The sequence below is a fragment of the Halichoeres trimaculatus genome, unplaced genomic scaffold (assembly GCF_033239565.1).
Source record: "Halichoeres trimaculatus isolate MK-OKI-2021-1 unplaced genomic scaffold, fHalTri1.1 fHalTri1_scaffold_17, whole genome shotgun sequence".
Lineage (NCBI taxonomy): Eukaryota > Metazoa > Chordata > Actinopteri > Labriformes > Labridae > Halichoeres > Halichoeres trimaculatus.
In genome coordinates, this window is record NW_027437195.1 from 23,378,970 (window position 1) to 23,396,754 (window position 17,785).

The 17,785-nt window shown below is 40.9% G+C and overlaps 1 protein-coding gene across 2 annotated transcripts; it reads right to left on the reverse strand.

The window, feature by feature from the left end:
- Window positions 1–1,053: 1,053 nt before the first annotated feature.
- Window positions 1,054–8,714, reverse strand: LOC141806109 (uncharacterized). 2 transcript variants are annotated; one of them, XM_074691360.1, is made up of 7 exons: window positions 8,593–8,714; window positions 7,504–7,860; window positions 7,299–7,415; window positions 5,342–5,686; window positions 4,170–4,505; window positions 3,959–4,071; window positions 1,054–2,613 (listed from the first exon to the last, which is right to left on the reverse strand). In XM_074691360.1, exons 1-7 carry the CDS (start codon window positions 8,621–8,623, stop codon window positions 2,524–2,526), a joined length of 1,389 nt encoding a protein of 462 aa, XP_074547461.1. In that variant the 5' UTR covers window positions 8,624–8,714; the 3' UTR covers window positions 1,054–2,523. The 2 variants fall into 2 exon arrangements, with proteins under 2 accessions (XP_074547461.1, XP_074547460.1); XM_074691359.1 differs by having other exon boundaries at window positions 3,721–4,071.
- Between the last annotated feature and the right edge of the window lie 9,071 nt (window positions 8,715–17,785).

Genomic DNA, 17,785 nt, shown 5'->3' on the forward strand with positions numbered 1-17,785 from the left:
CAAACTTTGGAATTAAAGGTATTTATTTGATCATAATGCTTTTGTGGTTTGGAAAATAATTCACGTATTCCTGCTGAAAAATCATACTACGCCTGAAATACACAAGATAAGTCTGCAGTACGACTCTGTTGCGTTGCGTATTGACTGCGTTTGTCAACCTACACCGACTGCGTTCTGACAGACAGCTGGAGTCACGAGACCAAGAAGTTCCCGCGCTTCCCACTCCATTGATAAGTCTCTCGTCATTCATTTTGGACGGTAAAACCCATAAAACATCAAACCTGTTGACTCCTGATCTGTCTCCGTTCATTATGTCCGTTTATTGCCGTAGTCAAGCTAAATAAGAACTGATTTCGACACGGTCTGTTTTATTTTGAAAGTCACTAGGTGTTTTAGGTAGTTTCCGGTCATAACTTCCTGTCCCGCTCGATCTCCCCGACGCTAAATTTATGCGTCATAGCTCCGCGTCCGTCAGAAATAGAATGGCTGCTTATTACTAGCAACAGAACGGAGCCAGTGTGAGTTGACGGATCCATGGTCCTAACGGAACGAAGACGCATTAGGCTCAACAGTTAACATTTTGCGGCAAAACTGTACGTTTTCTTGGAACTAATGTTTCTTTCTTCAGGACTTAATGTCAGCATATTTAACAGCAGCCCCCTAGCTAATGGCCTGATCACACAGGTATGATATATACTAGTTTCTGGTTGGTTCAATCTTTGTGAATGCTACATGCTTTTGGGTCAGTATCAGAAAGTGTCTGAGTTGGCCACAAACAGACACAAGCTCAAGTCTGAAGAATCTGGAGTCCAACAAAGACCAACAAATTTTGTTCAGAATTGGAAAGTCCACTTTTGTCTTAATACAGTCTGCAACTGGGCATCATAATTGGTTGCTGGTTGCAGGTTAACACAAGATACTTATCACTTTATTATCAATAACAGGAGCTTACATAAACTAACATCTTTGTCATCAATCAGGAAAGTATCCTGACATTCTCACGCATTACAGTCCTGTGTCTCATGAAACATAATTTGATCCAAAGCGGGACTGTCCAAATAAAGTCAATGTTGGTAAGTTCAATGCCTTTCTGTGTGCCGGCTAAAGTCGAGGCCCACAAGCTCAGAAACACCTTTATTCCTGCAGACTGAAGCTCAAACATACACGGAAATATCCCACAGAGTAATCAGATATTAAAGCACGGTTTATCCACAGACTACAGGCCTCATGATCTAATTCTCAACTAAATCTTTCTTAAAGGAACTTTATCTCCTTGAGGCAGAGTTTAATGTAAACAGTCTGGTTTTTAAGCTAAAAAGGGGGATACCAGGTTCAGTTTGTGCATTTAAACAATATTACATGTAAATTTTAAAACCAAGAGAGTCAATTTAGTTCAAGTTTTCATGTTTTCAGATAAAAGTGCCGTACACTCATCTTCTGTGTCCATCTGTGGCCATTGATGTGAGAGAACAAACGCAGCCACTGCAGTTTTCTCTTCTTCCTCTGCCAACTTTCGTCTTCTCATGAAGCAACGTTACAGATAGAGTACAGTTTATTTCAAGGGTGTCAAACTCATTTCAGTTCAAGGGCCACATACAGCCTAATTTCATAATTTCATAACATGATTACCTCTTTATAACAAAAAATGCAAGCTTTCTGTTGCGGCTTTTTAACAATTGTTAAGCCGCAACAGAAAGCTCTTCTTTTGAGATGCGTCCAAAAGAGTTTAATGAAAGTCCAGTGATCAGTTCGAAGGGATTATTGTGCAAAAAAATCCAAAATCCAAAACGAGCCAATATGTAATTCAGGCAAAATGTGAAAAAATAACACTTGATGAAAACTAAACAAATAATGCTGGTAGAATAATAAAAAGATAGGATGAAAAGGTGACAGTCAACAAAAATATCTGAGCTCTCCGACTCTTAGACTGCCCTTTTTGTTCTAATTCCCACCATACATAATAAGTAGAAAAAAGAATAACCGCACCCATGGGTGAATACAGGGCAATGAAGTCATCAAAGTGACAACACCATCGTCACCACAAAGAAATTAAACTAGCTAAACTTATTTTAGCTTCTACATTTTCCCTTTGTTTTAGTGCGGGAAATGAAAAACCTTCATATTTCATGAACTTTCCAGCTACAAAACATTTTTATACACAGCCTGAGATTTCTCAAGAAAAAACAACAAATAACAGCATTTCCAACAGTACTTATCCTCTGTTCATCAATTATATGTGTGATTTTTAACTGATCCCAGTGACAATGCAAAGGCACAAAATATTAAATCACAGGTATTTGGAAATGAAATATATAATATCATACTCAAAGATGGAGTTATTCTGAACACAAATAGATCACCTAACTTTACAAACTGAAAAGAGAAGTACTCTAAACATACAACACAATTTTATGTTATCCCCACTTGTAAATGTACAACACATGACAAAAAGTTCTGAAACCCTCTCTGCCACAGTTTTCCTCTTCAGGCTAATGTTTGCACAAGTTTTTCACTTCAGATGAACTAGCAACAAACAAAGAGAAACAAGGTGGTTGGACATATTTGTCGTCTGGTCTTTCTTTGGCCATCTTCTTGTTTAGAAATATCTTTTTTCTGCAAAAACAAAAACAAAAAAGAAATAATCAACAAAGTGAAGTCAACACTCAGCCTCTGTGGAATAATACTGCTGTGTTATTTAGCACATTGGTTTGAATAACAGATTCAGGCTTAATATGGGGGACTGTTTCATCTCCCCTTCAGTCTCTAAATCCATCAGCTGCCAGACAACTTTTGGACTGAGTTTAGTCTGAGAAGTATCCACCAGTGATGTGGTCATCAACGATACTCCTGACAGACTGCCTAAAGCCCACCCCCCGTTTTACCTAACAGCCCTTGCAGAAACTTCCCTAACCGGCCTATGACAAAAAGGCCTGGCTGGAGGCAGCTTGGAAGCAAGGGAGTTGGCTGGACGGACACATTCTCACAGGTACATCCAGGGCCCTGGGGACAGCTAGCCCTAACCCCAACCCTAATCTTAACCCAACCCTAACCCTCATCCAGAAAAAGAGGGGCCTGTCAGACAGTGCAGCATGTGAATGTGGGGAGCCTGAGCAGACTGCCAACCACATCATCACCACCTGCCCCTGTACAAGCCACCTTCTGTGAGGAGTGCTTCTTCAGACACAAGGGTGTGGCTGAGTGACACAGAGCTGGATGTTTAAAGACGAAACATGAAAGAAGACAGAAAAGAAAAGAAAAGAAAAGAAAAGGAAAGGAAAGAAAAGGAATCAATGGATATGGTAACTGCAGGAAAAAAGACTGTCTGTAAGTGTAATGGCATCCATGTCTTTCTACATACACCTGAGTTCAAGAAACCAATGTGTAAAAGTAGTTTTATTCTCCTCTTCAAGGACAGACCTGAGAAAGCTTGACTTTTGACTTTTTACTAATCAATTTAACTTTAAAAATCTGAAGAAAATCACTTTTTGTTTCAGCTTTATACCACTGAGGAAGGCTAGAGTAAATCGTCTGGAAATGACTGTTAACAATAAACACTTTTTTTTTATTGAACAGGAAACAGAAATGACCTGTGGGTCATTATCTATTCAAATTTCATTTTAGATAATTTTGTTAGTTTGTTATATATCTTTAAAAGTGGCAGAGGCACCAATGGTGGCAGTGGAAATGGGTCTACCTCTGACCTCTATCTACAGCACTGACCTTTGACCTTGAGCCGCACAATTCTCTCCCACACAGATTTTCCGTTCACTCTGACGAAACAGAAGTAGCCCCCGTTGTCTTGGATATTAGGGTTTTTCAAGGTCAGGCTCAGATCCCCACTCTGCAGCGGGTTTTTCCTCATAGTGGTCCGGCCTCTGTAGTACTGATCCTGTTGGTCGGGCTGGTCCTGACCATCTTCAAACATATGCACCATTCTCTTTTGATAATTGACCTGTACCTCTATCCGGCTCCACTCCACTGATGCTTGCTCAGGCAGGTTAGCTGTGATAAACCATGGCAGCTTTACAGCTTCAGCCATCTGATCCACTTCCACATCCACATCTGTAAAGCCTGCAAGCCACAAGTGATCAAATAGCAGAAATCAACATTCTGAAATCATCAGGAGGAGCAGTCCCCTCCTCTGATGTCTAAACACCAAGATTACTGACCTCTGACCCGAAGAAGAACCTTCCTCTGTGCAAAGATGTATCCCTCCCTGCGGACAGTGCAGATGTAGGTCCCTCTGTCGCTGTAGCCTGAGTTAACGACGGTGACACTGAGGTCTCTGCATCTCAGCGGGTCACTGTTCATCCTGGTCTTACCGTGGTAACACTCATCCTGTTTGTACGGCTGGTCTGTGCCATTTTCAAACACATGGACCATCATGTCTATGGAGCCGGAGCGCACCCACTCCACCGTGGCATCCTCAGGCAGCTGGGCGGTTGTTACGAAGGGCAGTACAAAGGTTTTAGACCAATCTCCTGTCTCCACCTCCACCTGAGCAACTGAGAGGACGAAATCACAACAAGGTTTTACGACTCGTATTCCAAAACCTGGGACACTGTGTAAGCTGAAGGTGTTGAAGCAGAGTAATGCTAGTATCTGCTCATTTCAAATCAGATTCCAGTAGCATGTTTCAAACAGTTGGTTCAGGAAAACATGTTTTCTTTGAACAACAGTTTGTAAACTGAACTCAGGAGATCTGTTTCTGGAGCTTGACTGTAAAATGCTGTCCCATTTTTGCCTGATGGAGGTTGCTGCTCAACAGTTCAGGGTCTGTTTTGTCCTATTTTTCTTTTCATGATGGTTCAAATGTTTTCAATGGGTGACAAGTCAGGACTGTAGCAGTTTAACACTTGGACTCTTCTACTACAGAGCCATGCTGTTGTGCAGAATGTGGTTTGTGATCATCAGATGTCAGCATATGTTACTCAAAATGTTTTTGAAGTGATTTGGAGCCTATGCAGTGATTTCCACTACAGAGTCATGTCTGTTTCTAATGGTGTGCTGCCCGAGGGCCTGAAATCAGGGCCTCTCTGAAGAGTCCTTTTCTACTCAGTATTGTGACTAACCTGTTAATAATGAACCAAGTAAGTTGGAGATACTACTCCAGCTGTTTTTAAGCATTTAACCCTTTTTTAGCTGTTTTATTGTTTCTCTACTAGCTGTCTGAAACATGATACTTGCCTCAAATTTAAAATGAGTGGAAATTTTTCATCAAACAACATTTATCGGTTTAAACATGTGGTATGTTAGCTTTGCTCTATTTTCTGTTAAACATTAACAAGACATTAACAAGACAGCAATGTTCCACAGAACTCTGACTGGTACAGATCCTGACCTTTGACCTGCAGTTGCACCACTTTCTGCGCCAGGATTTCTTGCTCCCTGCGAACGGTGCAGATGTAGGTGCCACTGTCCCTGTAGCAGAGGTCTTTTAGGGTCAGACTTAAGTCTGTCAGAATGAGGCCTCCAAATTTTCTCAAATCCTTCTTCATGCTCGTACGTCCCCAGTACATCTGGTCCTGGTCAATTTGATGGCTGCTGGCGAACTGAGAAACGTGGACCTTCATCGGCTCAGGGGTGCAGCGGCTCCAATCCACGGTGATGCCCTCCGGTAACAGGACAAATGTTTTGTAAGGAAGTTCCACAAAGCACTCCCCATCACTCACCTCCACCCGGGATACTGAAGAGACACAAAAAACACAAACAACAAGCACATGGAAAAACCTCAATCACAATGAGATCAAATTTGACAGCAATCTACATTTAATGAAGAAAACTCAATCACATCTGTCCTTCCAGAGCCATCAGAGACCCAAGCTCCGCCCCCTCAGTGTTTATCTCATCACCTGGACTCTCCCTCCGCTGCGTTAACATATCCCCCTCCTCCATAAACTGTGTTTGGATCATGGACTTTCTTTCTGCTAACAGCCTCCTGGAGCTGACCACAGTCCAGTTTGATAGACTGTTTGAGGAGCAACTGTTCATCACTGAGTCTCAGTTTCACTGTATCTACACTCACCGGCCACTTTATTAGGCAAACCTGTCCAACTGCTTGTTAACACAAATTTCTAATCAGCCAATCACATGGCAGCAACTCTATGCATTTAGGCATGTAGACATGGTCAAGACGATCTGCTTCAGATCAAACCGAGCATCAGAATGTGGAAGAAAGGTGATTTACGAGACTTTGAACGTGGCATGGTTGTTGGTTCCAGACAGGCTGGTCTGAGTATTTCAGAAACTACTGATCTACTGGGATTTTCATACACAACCATCTCTAGGGTTTACAGAGAATGGTCCCAAAAAGAGAAAATATCCAGTGAGCGGCAGTTCTGTTGGTGAAGATGCTTTCATGATGCCAGAGGTCAGAGGAGAATGGACAGACTGGTTGGAGCTGATAGAAAGACAACAGTAACTCAAATAACCACTGGTTACATCTCTGAACATACAACACGTCCAACCTTGAAGCAGAGGACCACACTGGGTGACCCTCCTGTCAGCTAAGAACAGGAAACTGAGGCTACAACTCACACAGGCTCACCAAAATTGGACAATAGAAGATTGGAAAAACGTTGCCTTGTCTGATGAGTCTGGATTTCTGCTCCACATTCAGATGGTAGGGTCAGAATTTGGCCTCAACAACATGAAAGCATGGATCCATCCTGCCTTGTATCAATGATTCAGCCTGCTGCTGCTGGTGTAATGGTGTGGGGGATATTTTCTTGGCTCACTTTGGGCCCTTAGTACCAACTGAGCATGGTTTAAAGTCCACAGCCTACCTGAGTATTGTTGCTGACCATGTCCATCCCTTTATGAGCACAGTGTACCCATCTTCTGATGGCTACTTCCAGCAGGATAACGCTCCATGTCATAAAGCTGGAATCACCTCAGACTGGTTTCTTCAACATGACAATGAGTTCCCTGTACTCAAATGGCCTCCACAGTCCCCAGATCTCAATCCAATAGAAGCACCTTTGTGATGTTCAGCCCACAAATCTGCAGCAACTGTGTGATGCTATCAGGTCAATATGGACCAAACTCTCTGAGGAATGTTTCCAGTGCCTTGTTGAATCTATGCCATGAAGGATTGAGGCAGTTCTGAAGGCAAAAGGGGGTCCAACCCGGTACTAGCAAGGTCTACCTCATTAAGTGGTGAGTGTAAGTCACACTAAGGTCATGTGAAATATGTCTCAGTGCAGCTCAGTGAAGCCAAAAACAACAAGTCGATCCTCTACATTTCCAGTTTGGTCTTAACTTTCATAAAAACACATGCATGCTCACACACAACTTACTTAAAATGCTGTTTCTCCAAAGGTAATCTGCAACACCCAGAGGCACACAAACAACCAGAACCACGAGAAGCAGCAGAACAGGAAGCACCCAGATGCTGATTATGAGAGTGTTTGGTTCTGTGGGGAGGATGTTAAAGATCTTTAAAAATCAGTTGAAATGTTTAAAGGTACTTAAACCTGGAAATGAAATGTCTGTCAGTCTTACTTGTAACCTGAAGCTCTACATCTGTTCGTATAACTCCATGAACTCGGCTGTGGACGATGCAGGTGTAGGTGCCACTGTCAAAGAGGCGGGGCTTCTCCAAACTGAGGCTGAAGTCTCTGTAGAAGAACCCAATGAAGTCAGATGATATCAATGTCCGACTGCTGTAATATGGGTTCAAAACAGAATCCTCAGCCCCGAAGTGCTGGATGGTTGTGGGATCAAGATCTTGGCGGCTCCAAATGACAAAGACGATGTCTCCAATGCCTCCAGGTATTCTGCAGGGCAGTAGGACAGACCCCGCCCCCTCGTACACCCACATGCTTTCTCTTATCTCTTCACACAAGACGTGCTGATAAACTGCAAAGACACACCGTTTTTTTTCCAAATGTCAGTTTGTCTTAACAGTCTGATAGACTGTTAAACTCATATTAAACAAAGGCTCAAAACACATCAGGTCTGTCGTCATTAATCTGTATCCATTTCTCTTTGTAGATGTATGGGTGTGTGTATATACTTGTATAACTGGTCTGAATGTGTGCAGGTTCACTTTTCTGGTATTGGCTATTGTGACTGTTGATTAAGGCTATTAGAGGCAACTTGTGTGTGGTACAACTCCAGAGAAGCACTTTTTCTCACTACATAGCACTCTGAATGCTTTTTTTTTTTGTTTTGCACTTTTTATAGAGATGAAATTATTGTAGCTTGTTGTGATTTATTTTTTGACTCATTAATATGCACTGTCCCTTTAAATAAACAAATAGATATAATTAAAAAACACACTCATTGTATTATACATGTTATGTGTGGAAAAGTGCAAATCAATACACACGAGGTGTAGCTAATTTTATGAGACAGCATCACTCTGATCAGTGACTTTGATTCACATTTCCCTTAAATTCAGATAGTCTGCACGAAAAATACAAATTTAAAGTAAATCATTTTAATTAACCAAATCTACCAATTCGCATTAAAAATCCAAGATTCGAGCATTTATGAGCTGTTTGCGTCTCTAAATGTAAAGGAACCAAGAAAGTTCTGGATATGTGTGTCAGATGAGTTATGCGAAGAGAAGGAGGAAGTTTTTCTCACCCTGCACCAGGATCACAAACAGCAACAACATCTTCAGGTAAGATTGTGAAAAAAAAACAAACAGAAAAAACAAAATTGAAGAAACGACTCGGCAGACTCCAGACCTACCGCTCCTGAGACTGTCTCTGAAATGAAGTTAGTGTAAGTTTCGATTCTGCTGAAGAGACTTCAGAAGTGGGAGGAATTTAACTCGCCTGGCAGAAACACACGAGGGAACGTCTGACAAATATGACAGGGGGAAAAAAAATACCGTGGCCCTTGAGAGCAAAACGCAAAGACATGAAAACACACAAAATAAATAAATAAAAATATATATAGAAAAGGACGAAAGAAATATATCAACATAAAGGAAAACAGGAAATAAAGAAATACATAAATGATAGGGTCAACAAATTTAAAAACACAATGTAAAATCAACAAAAAAAAAACAGTTAACAACTTTTTTCCTGTTTCCTGTGTGAGGCCTGAAACAGAGATAAAACACTCCCCTCTGCAGGTAGGGTCGAGTAAGGTTTCCTGTCTGTATGGGGCCAGGTGTGGTCAATTAGTGCTTCACTTTGTCTGAATCCTTGTAACAGTGTGGCGGGACTGCTTGTTGAGTGCAGGTAAGAGAGATCTGGAGAGAAACTTTAAATGATCAAATTCCAGTCTGGGATCTAATGTTTACTTGTGAATTTAGATGTTGGAAAGCTGTTTGCTGGCTAGTCTTGACGGTTGAGTGCCTGGTATAGGCTACTCATGTAGGCTACTGCTAAGGTAGGCTATAAATGACGTTTACCCATGTCGATTATCAGTCTACGTCATCATATCTCGCACGTATCTCGACCGCAGAAGCAGCATTTAGCTCATTCAGATGAGTTAGCGTTTTTCAAACCCTAAATTCAACCTGTTAGAAGCATCAAAATGTACGATTTTTCTGTGGTCAGCTGTCAAAAACAACACTACTCAAGGCAACTTCTGTCGAATTTCGACCGTTACAGCGCAACCGCGGTTTCGGCGTTAATAGCGACCATGCTAACTGGTGACTCAACCGACGGCAGCCGTTATTAACGGCCGAGAGTCACCAGTTAGCATAGTCACACACTTTACACTGAAACACCAGCGACGTCTGCGTGTGTGTAATTAAATGGGTATTCTTTATCCAATCTCAGTTATTTATTTATTTATTTATTTATTTATTTCAAACTTAAAAAACAGAAACAAAAGGAAATAAAGAAATAACAAACATCAACAACCAAATCCAACAAGTAATATGTAAACCAAACTGCACTGCTACAGTAGATTAACAAATTAAGCATGTAAGTGCAAACACATGCACAGCAACCAGTTTGAGAAGGAACAGAAAGAAGCAAAAAAAAAAAAAAAGCTTTTCTAGTCCTGCCCCTTCAATACAAATCAAAGTTAACCAAGTTTGACAGCAAACAAGCATTAATAACGGCTGATACTCAAAATACAGATTTGACTTTGCTTACTTAATGAAAAAGTTGGTTTGGGGCTGAGTTTCTGACCAAACATGGACTCAATATGGACAGTAAATAACGAGTGAACCTATAAACCTATAAACCATGATTAACAGAAACTGATTTTATGATCAAAGTAAAATTAGGGAATATTACGAAACAATGTTTACATCCTGGTATGTCACAGTCTGCAATCAGTGAAGCACTCTGGCTGATTTCTGAACTACCAGTACCTACGACAGATGAATGTAGTCTGTTGTATGTAGCCCACTGTGTACTGCTTAATGTAGCATGTAGTCAGACTCTTCTGTTGGCTGTTTTTGTGTTATGCTTCCCTGGTTTTCAGTATCTGAAAGTTGAAGTACAACTGATGAAAAAACTGCTTCTGTTCAATCAATGTATAGTTTGAAAAGAATATACATTTTGTAGCAGTAACAGCTACCTGTGAGATGGATTTCACCTCTTTTAGGACCATAGAAGAAAAGATTTTCTAGTGTTATCTAAGCATCACTTTACTTTTATCTCATGGACAATCTCAACCTCACTGCTGTGGTTTTCAAATTGTACTGCTAGCTCAATCCAGTAGGTGGCAGCAATGCACCTAAAACTGAGTGCCACCTGCAACAAACAGAAACAGAAGACAAACAGCATCAGCGTCATGCACCTTGGGAAACAGTATGGTCTGAGATATTTTTCCAGATTAGTAAAACATCCTCTTTTCCACATACTTCTTACTGCATATTGTGTTTTTACCAAATCAGGAGGCACTGCTAGTTCAGTAGACAGTTTGGAAAACAGCTTCTGTCTTGATTGAGTTACATGTTTTGTTCATTGATTTATCATGTTTCAGCCAAATTTGATTAGCTGCAGAGTCCCTGAAGTACCATCAGCAGGTCCAAAAACAAACAGAGCACTTTGTGGTTAATCCTGAGCTCATCAGAAACAGAGCTGCCGTTCTTAAGGCGTATAACCTCACATAGCGTTATTCAACCAAACATGTGGAGCAGTATGCAAAGTACCACGAAGAAGAGCAGACAGTATGAGCTGCACAGCTACGGACGAACTGTCAACACAACAAAATGTATTCCAGTTGTTCAAACTGTTGAAGGTTTTTTCCCTTTTTTTTGTGGAGCACCTGAAGTGGCCCTCAATTCATTTGAGTTTGAGACCGCTGCTGTAGTGGATAAGAGAAAAAAAACATGCAGAAGAGTTCAGACTTATTTTTCGGTCACAAACTGGTTGAACAGGACTGCTGAGAACACAGAGAGCAGGGGGAGCTGAAAAATGTAAACACATATGAGAAGACACTGTCAGAGTCAGCTGATCTGGAGTAGATGGTTTCAATTATTTCACATCAGGCTCTGTCGTTGTCCACTGCCCAGACCTCAGAGACAGTACATCATTGGTTAGAGAAATGCAGTTTAGTTTTTTAGTGTCAATGCTTTAGTGTGATGTCTCTTTGGTATCATGTGATGATTAATTGTAACTATACTTATCTGACCAATCAAAGCACTCAAAAGCTAACACATTTATACCCATACACACACCACATGAACAGCAGTGGAAGCATCTTAGGAATAGAATAGAATTGAATAGAACTTTATTGTCATTGTAACAATAAAAACAAAACTGAAGTCACAGCAGCAATCAAGAAAACAAAAGTAAGAAAGTGTATAGAAAGCGCAAAAAAGGTCCATAAGAAATAGATGCTGACAGCTCGTCCATCATTCTCCAGCTCAGCCAGCCTCCACCTCCACAGGGTCCAGGACTAAGCTTCTCTAGTCATGCTCCATCTCTGTCTCCTGGATCCTGTCAGCTCACAGCAGGTGAAGCTCTTCCAATGTGGCGTTGGTGTCTGGTGTTGGCTCCGTTAGCCATGTCTGTGAATAGCATGATGCTACTCTGCCCTCTGGTATTCCCTCTGTTGCTGGGTTAGCACAGCTGGCTTGTCCATTTTATTGGAGATAGATCTTACGTTCCCAATAACGATGGATGGAAGGACAGGTCCATGTTGTCACTTCTTAGCTCACACCTGAGAACCAGCACGTCGTCCTCACCTCCTTCTCCTCACCTTGTGGGGAAACATCAGGTCTTACACCAGTTACCATTGACATGCTACAGGCTGCAAACAGCTGAGTTCACATGTAAGCAATGAAGCCATGGTTACATGTAGGATCTCCAGAAAAACACAGGAGAAAAAGTAGAGAAAATATCACTGAAGCCACAAAAAGTTTGGTGTCCATGACCAACAAATGAGCCATACAAAGTAATGATCCACTCTAAATACAAAGATTACGAAAAAGAGACGAAAAAAATTACAAGAAACAGACAAAGAAGAGAGAGCTACAGCAAAAGGAAGCCATAGCCAACAGGGTGGCGCCTAGTGTTCGGGGACTTGCCCTAGAAAACACCAACATGTAAATGCAAGAAGTGGAAGTGAACCAACAACCTGCTGATTGAATGATAGAATTTCCACCACTGAGCCACAGCTGTCTTACATGTGTGCTCGCCTGCAACGTACTAAGTCAGTACACTTGGGTTCACTATGATGATGTCCCCCCTTAGACTGTAATTATTTAATATGGCTTTAAAACTTTGACAGATTTGATTTAATCAGGTTAGATAAAGTTTTAATCCAACATTGCTCATGATGTTTAATTTACTTTTGCTGGGACCTCTGAAATTGGTAGAAATATTTGTTTTTAGTCTAAAAATATACCAAGAAATAAAGAAACACAAGAAAAGCATACAGCATCAGGTGTTTATGTTACTTTTTGTTATCATTTTTAACATAGCGAAATAAGTGAAGGTACAAAACACTATCGTTATTAAGTGTGGTTTAGTGGTTAATGCTATTCCCTCACAGTCAGAGAGTTCCTGGTTTGATTCTACTTAAGTTTGTCTTTGTGTATAAATAATGTCCCCGAAATATTAGTGTTTCTTTCTGAAACAAGTTTTGTGGCTTGATTCAAATTCATTAATCATAAGAATAAATGATACTCTTTTTTTTTCAAATGCATATTTAATTACAGATATCATTGTCCGTTTATTCAATCCAAATTGGTAGATTTTATTTTCAGTCACGCTTCTTATTTACCGAAAAAATAAAAAAATAAAAAATAAAAAGACAAAGAAAAATGAAAAAGGTATGAAAAAGTGTTAAGGCCACTGAAAAAAGTCCAATTTTTTCATTCTATTTATTTTCTGAGAAAAAAGTCAGAATTATGACATTATTTTTCTCAGAATTTTGATTTTTTTTCCCCCTCAGAATTCTGAGATTTAAATAAAAAATCGGACTTTTTTCTCAGACAAAAATAGTAAGGAAAAAAAAAAGACTTTTTTTTTTTAAAGTGGCCCTAATCCTCTTCCGTAAAAAGGCCTTACTTTGTGACTTCCTTTTAAAACTTTCAGTTATCTCGTTTAGCTCAGTGACATAACTTCAAGGCCTAGGTAGACTTAACAGAGCATTAAGTTTGAAGAGTAATCCTCCTGGACCATGAATGCAGCAGTGTGTGGGTGATAGTACAGTGATTAATGCTGTTGCCTCACAGCCAGTTCCTGGTTTCTGGTTCAATTCCAGGCAGCTGTTTCTTGGTGTGGTGTTTGCAGTCATCTCATCCAATGTGTGTAGGTTTGTCTTTGCAGGAGTCTACAAAGTATTCTTGACTTATTCAAATCCTTATTTGATTACAGTTGTTGATGAAAGTATAAAGTGGTCTATCAGTGTGTTGATGTAGGTGTTCAGATCCAGGCTGGGTTGTCTTGGTGAGGTGTTTAAAAGTCGTCCCCTCTGTGTATAGAGAGACAAAAATATCTTTAGCCACTAGAGGGAGCTGCTGCAGCTTACACCCAGAGATGGCCCTGTTGGAAAAAATCTCTAAATTGATCCAACAAAATGACAGATTGTGAAAACAGCTGTGTTCATTCGAGGATGTCAGTTGGTACAAAGACTGTAACATCGGGGGAAAAAAGAACAGTCCCAGTTTTCATGTTTTTGTTTGTTTTCAATTTCCTTACTGAAACCTTGTGAGAAGATGTCAGGTTTTGTTGATTAGTTTTAAGCACAGAAAAGCCAGATCTATCTCAGCTCTGTTGCATTTTGATTGCGTGGTCTGTCATCGACATCTCAAGGATGTTTTAATGTGGCTTCAATGCACAACCTCCTGTCTCCACTCGATCTGCTCAGTGGAAATCCATACCTTGTTGCTCCAACATACATTAAAAAAGGACACATCAGGTGTATTCTGGATACACCATCAAGGTTTTTTGTGTCTGGTTTTCACGTCAAGTTCCTCAGAAATTAAAACTAACTTCTTAGGCAAATAGACCCGCGGGTGTGGGTTGTTAAATGTGTGTTTTGTTTAGTAGAAGATCAATATGTTGGCGTCCAATCAACTATTATTGTTGGCTTTATAATGCCTTCCATCTTTTTCTGCAGCCAATAGGATCAAATTGAACAGCAATGGCCTCAGGGAGTAAAACTCATTAAGGAACTAGAAAAGCACTCAGAAAGCATATTGTGATTGTCACCCAACACTTTAGTCCTACTTTAATGTTATACTCCCTTTCAGCAGACTGTCTGCTACAATCTGGTGTTAGTTGCAAGTTTGTATGATAATTTGTTACCTGACAGTGTTGAAAATTATGATGACCCAGTACATATTTCATATTCTGGATCTTCGTATCCAGAATATTGCCAGGATCTGGATAGTACTTTTACATCTGTCAGAAATTATGGTGACCTTTTCTTGTATTGTTTTGCAAAGCAATCTGACCATTTATCGTGGAGTTATATACACATATGGTAAACACGGTCCTATCTCATAATGATAAAGAATCCTTTTGAAAAATCCTGCACCTAGAAGGTGATCTGGATTACCTTCAAAATGTAAACACTTCTTACTTCTCCCATTTTGAACATTTCTGAAAAATTTCATCAAGATCTGTTAGTAACTTTTTGAGTTATGTTGTTCACAGATAGACAAACTCTCCCAAAAAACATGACCTCCTTGGCGGAGGTAATGATCAGTTTCTGGATATTGGTGGAGCCATGTTCATCACTAAAAACAAATCATCGTGAACTTCCTCTTTGTTCTGCTGGGAATACTCATCTTCACTGAACCCAGTTACAGTTTCTCATGTGTCAGTGTGGGAAACTAAGTTCTTACAACCCTCTCGTAAGCGTACAGGAAGTGTTTTATGCTCCAAAGTAGGATTTTTTTATGGAGTGTGTGACTGAAAACCTGATGCATCAGTCCCTGCTGGTCCACAGTGAGACAGGAAAGCTGCACTGGTTCCTCCACATCAGGAGAGATGGATTCCTGCTCGGTGTGTGTGTGTGTGCCCTCTGATGCTCCAAGTTTGCACAACACTCACACACACATACACACAAGACTAGACTTGTGCATAACTAGAGCCGATTGCTGGTTTCAGCCGGGAGGAGGTTGGCTGAGCTTCAGTATTATCATAGTGGAATTCCACAGAGGCTTACAGCACTGTGTGTGTGTGTGTGTGTGTGTGTGTGTGTGTGTGTGTGTGTGTGTGTGTGTGTGTGTGTGTGTGTGTGTGTGTGTGTGTGTGTGTGTGTTTGTGTGTGTGTGTGTGTGTGTGTGTGTGTGCTGAACACCTTGGAGGGTTTTTCTCTCATATCTTTCTGTAAGTTGTTTTGAAACATGAAAACTGAAACCACTGTGTATTTTGGGATTTTTTTCAGGTGTGTGTGTCTATGTGTGTGTCTGTGTGTGTGATTGTGTGTGTGTCTGTTTGCTTCTCTGAATTCACCATTTTGGCACAGTTGTCTGAAATGCCAGGAGTGACTCTCGGCGGAACTAAAAAGTCTGTCCGTGGTCTCTAGGAGTGTCCACACACACACTCACACACACGCTTATGTAGCTCACTTTCAGGGACTAAACACATGTGCTTATTAGTGGGGACATTTTCTTCTTCGCTATTTTTTCTCCAAATGATCCACTGACTTATCCTTTCTTTATGTCTTTATACTGGTCGGACCCAACCTTCCCCTAACCCACTGACGCTGAAATCCCCTTTCTCAAACTGGGGACGCGGCTTCTGTCCCCAATTGGATAATCCGTCCCCAATCACCTTATCCTCACAGTGTCCCCAAAAGAAGGCCAACTCTGAGTCTGTCAACAAGAAAAGAAGAGTTCAGGAGCAAAGCTTGTTACTTTCGGTGACAGGATTTGTGCTTAAAATTAGCGCCGTATAAACAAAGACTGATTGATTGATTGCTTAGTTGGACCAACATTTCCATTCCTGGTAGCGCTTAAAGCTTCAGTTCACAGAGAGTCTGCTTGAAGCTGGCTGTGAAAGAGCCGGAAACCTCACACACACCAATTCAAAAAAGCTGATCTTTACAGCAAAACATGTTCACAGCCTGGCTCAGAAAGCATCTTGGCCCATTTATTAATTTTGTGAGGAGGTTTGTGCAGATTTAGGTGTAGAAAACATTTTTCGGAAATGTTCTTATGTGATTTATGAAACGTGTACCTGGGCCAATCACAGCGTACGCCTGATCAGGTATTGATAATTGTAGCGGCTGATAACAATCGTAATTTAAATAACATGTTGCTAAATTGTTAAAATATGGCTGACCTGACCTATGGAATTTCTGACACGGAGAGATGCATTATGGGATACAAAGGAGACCTCCCTGTGCTGGAGACCAACACCATAGCAACAAGAGCAGAGAGAAATGACGCCATGTTATTTAGCAGCGGGAAAGTGGTGTTAACAAGAGTCAGAAAAAAAAGTCTGCAAGGAAATCGCTGCAGCTGCCGGCAGCATGGATGTGACAAACCAAACCACAGAAGTCTTAACATTAAATTTACACATCCTGTTTTGATACTTTGATAAAATAATCTGTGAACCCAACAAAATTATCTATTTCTGTTCTGGTCCAAAAACATGGAAAGACTGTTGTTAAAAATGTGTTTCAGCTTTGAAAGAAGTTGCAGTCAGACTCCAGCCTGAACCTGAACCTGAACCTGTCACAGACTGGGTGAGATGGGATGAGACCAAGCAGCACCGTGTCCAATTCAGATAAGACATTTTCAATATGCCACAAACTGATTAACCTACAAACTAAATTTCATCTCTCTTATTTGTGGTCATTTTGTAGCCTGACTAAGGCCTTCCTCACACGAGGACGGCCCCGTATCATCTTGGCGTCTGCATCAAAACATGTATCCCTATTTACACATCATATTGTACATAAGCTTGTGCATTTACATGACAACGCAAAACTGTCTTTGGGCTGCCCGTCTGGTTCAGATCCGAGGCGGATTCCACGTCGTAACATGCTGGCGTCTCTGCATGAGCACTTGTTGTTGTTGTTGTTGCCGTAGCTGGTGTTGTTCATGCTCTCTGAGAAAATGTTGATATAATTCTCGAAGCAACTGCTGGAACAATCAGAATCAGTCCGCCTTCCGCCATTGTTGTTGTTGTTGTTGTGTGTGACAACGTGGCTTGGGGGGCGGGGAGTAGGAGGGGTGCTATGAGGTCACCGGCTTTTCCGGACTTATCTGTTTATACCAAATATGACATGAAGATGAAAACGCAGATATCCACTTGCAGACCCGTTTTCAAAAAAGATGCAGAGTCATAGACAAATACGCGTCTCCGTGTGTCAATATCACCGGATCGATAGTTTATTTTACCGGAGTCTTAGAAATTCGTGTAAAGCCCACCTAAGAAGCACCGCTTGTGTGCAAGGG

Coding starts and splice junctions, on each gene's coding strand:
- LOC141806109 (XM_074691359.1), bottom strand. CDS start 8,623: ATGTTGTTGCTGTTTGTGATCCTGGTGCAGG. Junction 4,506..5,341: donor GGTGCAACTGCAGGTCAAAG/GTCAGGATCTGT, acceptor TCGTCCTCTCAG/TTGCTCAGGTGGAGGTGGAG. Junction 4,072..4,169: donor GGTTCTTCTTCGGGTCAGAG/GTCAGTAATCTT, acceptor TGTGGCTTGCAG/GCTTTACAGATGTGGATGTG.